This window comes from Cynara cardunculus (assembly GCF_001531365.2).
Source record: "Cynara cardunculus var. scolymus isolate 2C chromosome LG 17, CcrdV1, whole genome shotgun sequence".
NCBI classification, from domain to species: Eukaryota; Viridiplantae; Streptophyta; class Magnoliopsida; order Asterales; family Asteraceae; genus Cynara; species Cynara cardunculus.
Genome location: NC_037544.1, coordinates 4,520,032 through 4,521,479, shown reverse-complemented (window position 1 = coordinate 4,521,479; position 1,448 = coordinate 4,520,032). Strand labels below are relative to the sequence as shown.

Sequence of the window (1,448 nt, the reverse complement as noted above, 5' to 3'; positions counted from 1 at the left end):
CAAGTCAATATCTTGACTTTAACACGGCCCATATCTTTATGAAATTTGGAAGATGTTCATGAAGACAATGTGGCAGTTACAACTCCCTTATTCATATGGAGACATCTTATTATTGCGGGAAATTAAGAAAGCAGTTTACAAGGCCACATCACCCTTGGAGTATGAAAAACAGCTTTTTTCTTATTAAAACATCCATGCACAAGTTGCGGCTTAGAAAAGAAATTTAAATAAATTACCGACGGTCTTTTACATTTTCTAAACCCGGTAATTAGCTCGAAAAAATTAGAAAATTTCAAAAAAAAATTCCGACGGAAATTATAAATCCATCAGAAAATCTGCCGGAAATTGCATTTAGCCGCAGGGGTGTTTCCGGCCGGCCAATCCGTCGAAAATCCACAAATTGCATTTCGACAGATTTTAAGCGTCGGAAAAACCCATTATTTTGTAGTGAATGTTTTCATACGATCAGTATTTGTTTCAATTGTTAACATCACCATAATGTTGGATGGTGGCCTATTATTACTACCATATATATAAAGACATCATTGCTTGGTCTATATAATTGCTTCCCACCAAAGTCATCACCAGAGAGTCATAGCTCGAATCAAAGGTGGAACCATGACTAAGTGGCAGACGATGGTCGTTGCCTTTCTGTTCAAGTTATTTCTCGCAAATTCGGTGACATCACAACCACAGACAAAGATACTAATCAACAGTTGCGGCCAAATCAACGCCAGCAACCCCCTGAATTTCTTCCACAATCTTAACGAGACTTTTGGAAATGTGCGACGACAATTATCCAACAATAAGACCTACTTTGTGACTGCGGAACAGACGAGGAATTCAGAGCCAGTTTATGTACTGTGTCAGTGCAGGAAGTACATGTCAACCCGCGACTGTGTGGCTTGTTTTGATTTTGCGGTTAGGTCAATACGTTCTTGCGCTCCTGCCAAAGGTGCCCGTAGAGTGCTTGACGGCTGCTATCTCAGGTCAACACTTTCTTTCTTCTTCTAGACACAGATGCTACATATCTCAGGAAATCCTTAATGCATTGCATACTGTGGTTGTACCATATATTGCAAATACTTAAAAGACTTCTGGTGCCAGTAGAATTATTGTCCTCGGTATGTTTTTTCCTTCATATACAAATCCTTAATGCATAGCGTGGTTTGTATTTCGTTCATATACAAAATAGTTGATACGACGTTTTATTTTAAAAATGTTCTTAAAAACTTGTTAAAACGTCTAAAAATGTTTTAAACTTATTATAACACTTTTACATATAATACTTTTATTATTTGGCCCAAAAACTTATTTTTTATTTGGACATTTACAATTTTAGTAACTTGTGATTTATAGATGACATATGTGTGTGGTGCTTTGTCTGTGGATAAGACTTGAGTGGCTACAAATAGCTGTTATATATATATATATATATATATATATAT

The 1,448-nt window shown here is 36.3% G+C and overlaps 1 protein-coding gene across 1 annotated transcript in view; it reads left to right on the top strand.

Annotated features, from left to right (window-relative positions):
- The first annotated feature begins 334 nt into the window (after positions 1-334).
- The window catches only part of LOC112500758 (putative cysteine-rich receptor-like protein kinase 43), a 4,996-nt gene continuing 3,882 nt past the window's right edge, over positions 335-1,448 (top strand). Inside the window, exon 1 of the mRNA XM_025104333.1 lies at positions 335-989. Within this exon, the coding sequence (XP_024960101.1) occupies positions 619-989 (371 nt within the window). The 5' untranslated portion in view covers positions 335-618. The remainder of the gene's footprint in view (positions 990-1,448) is intronic.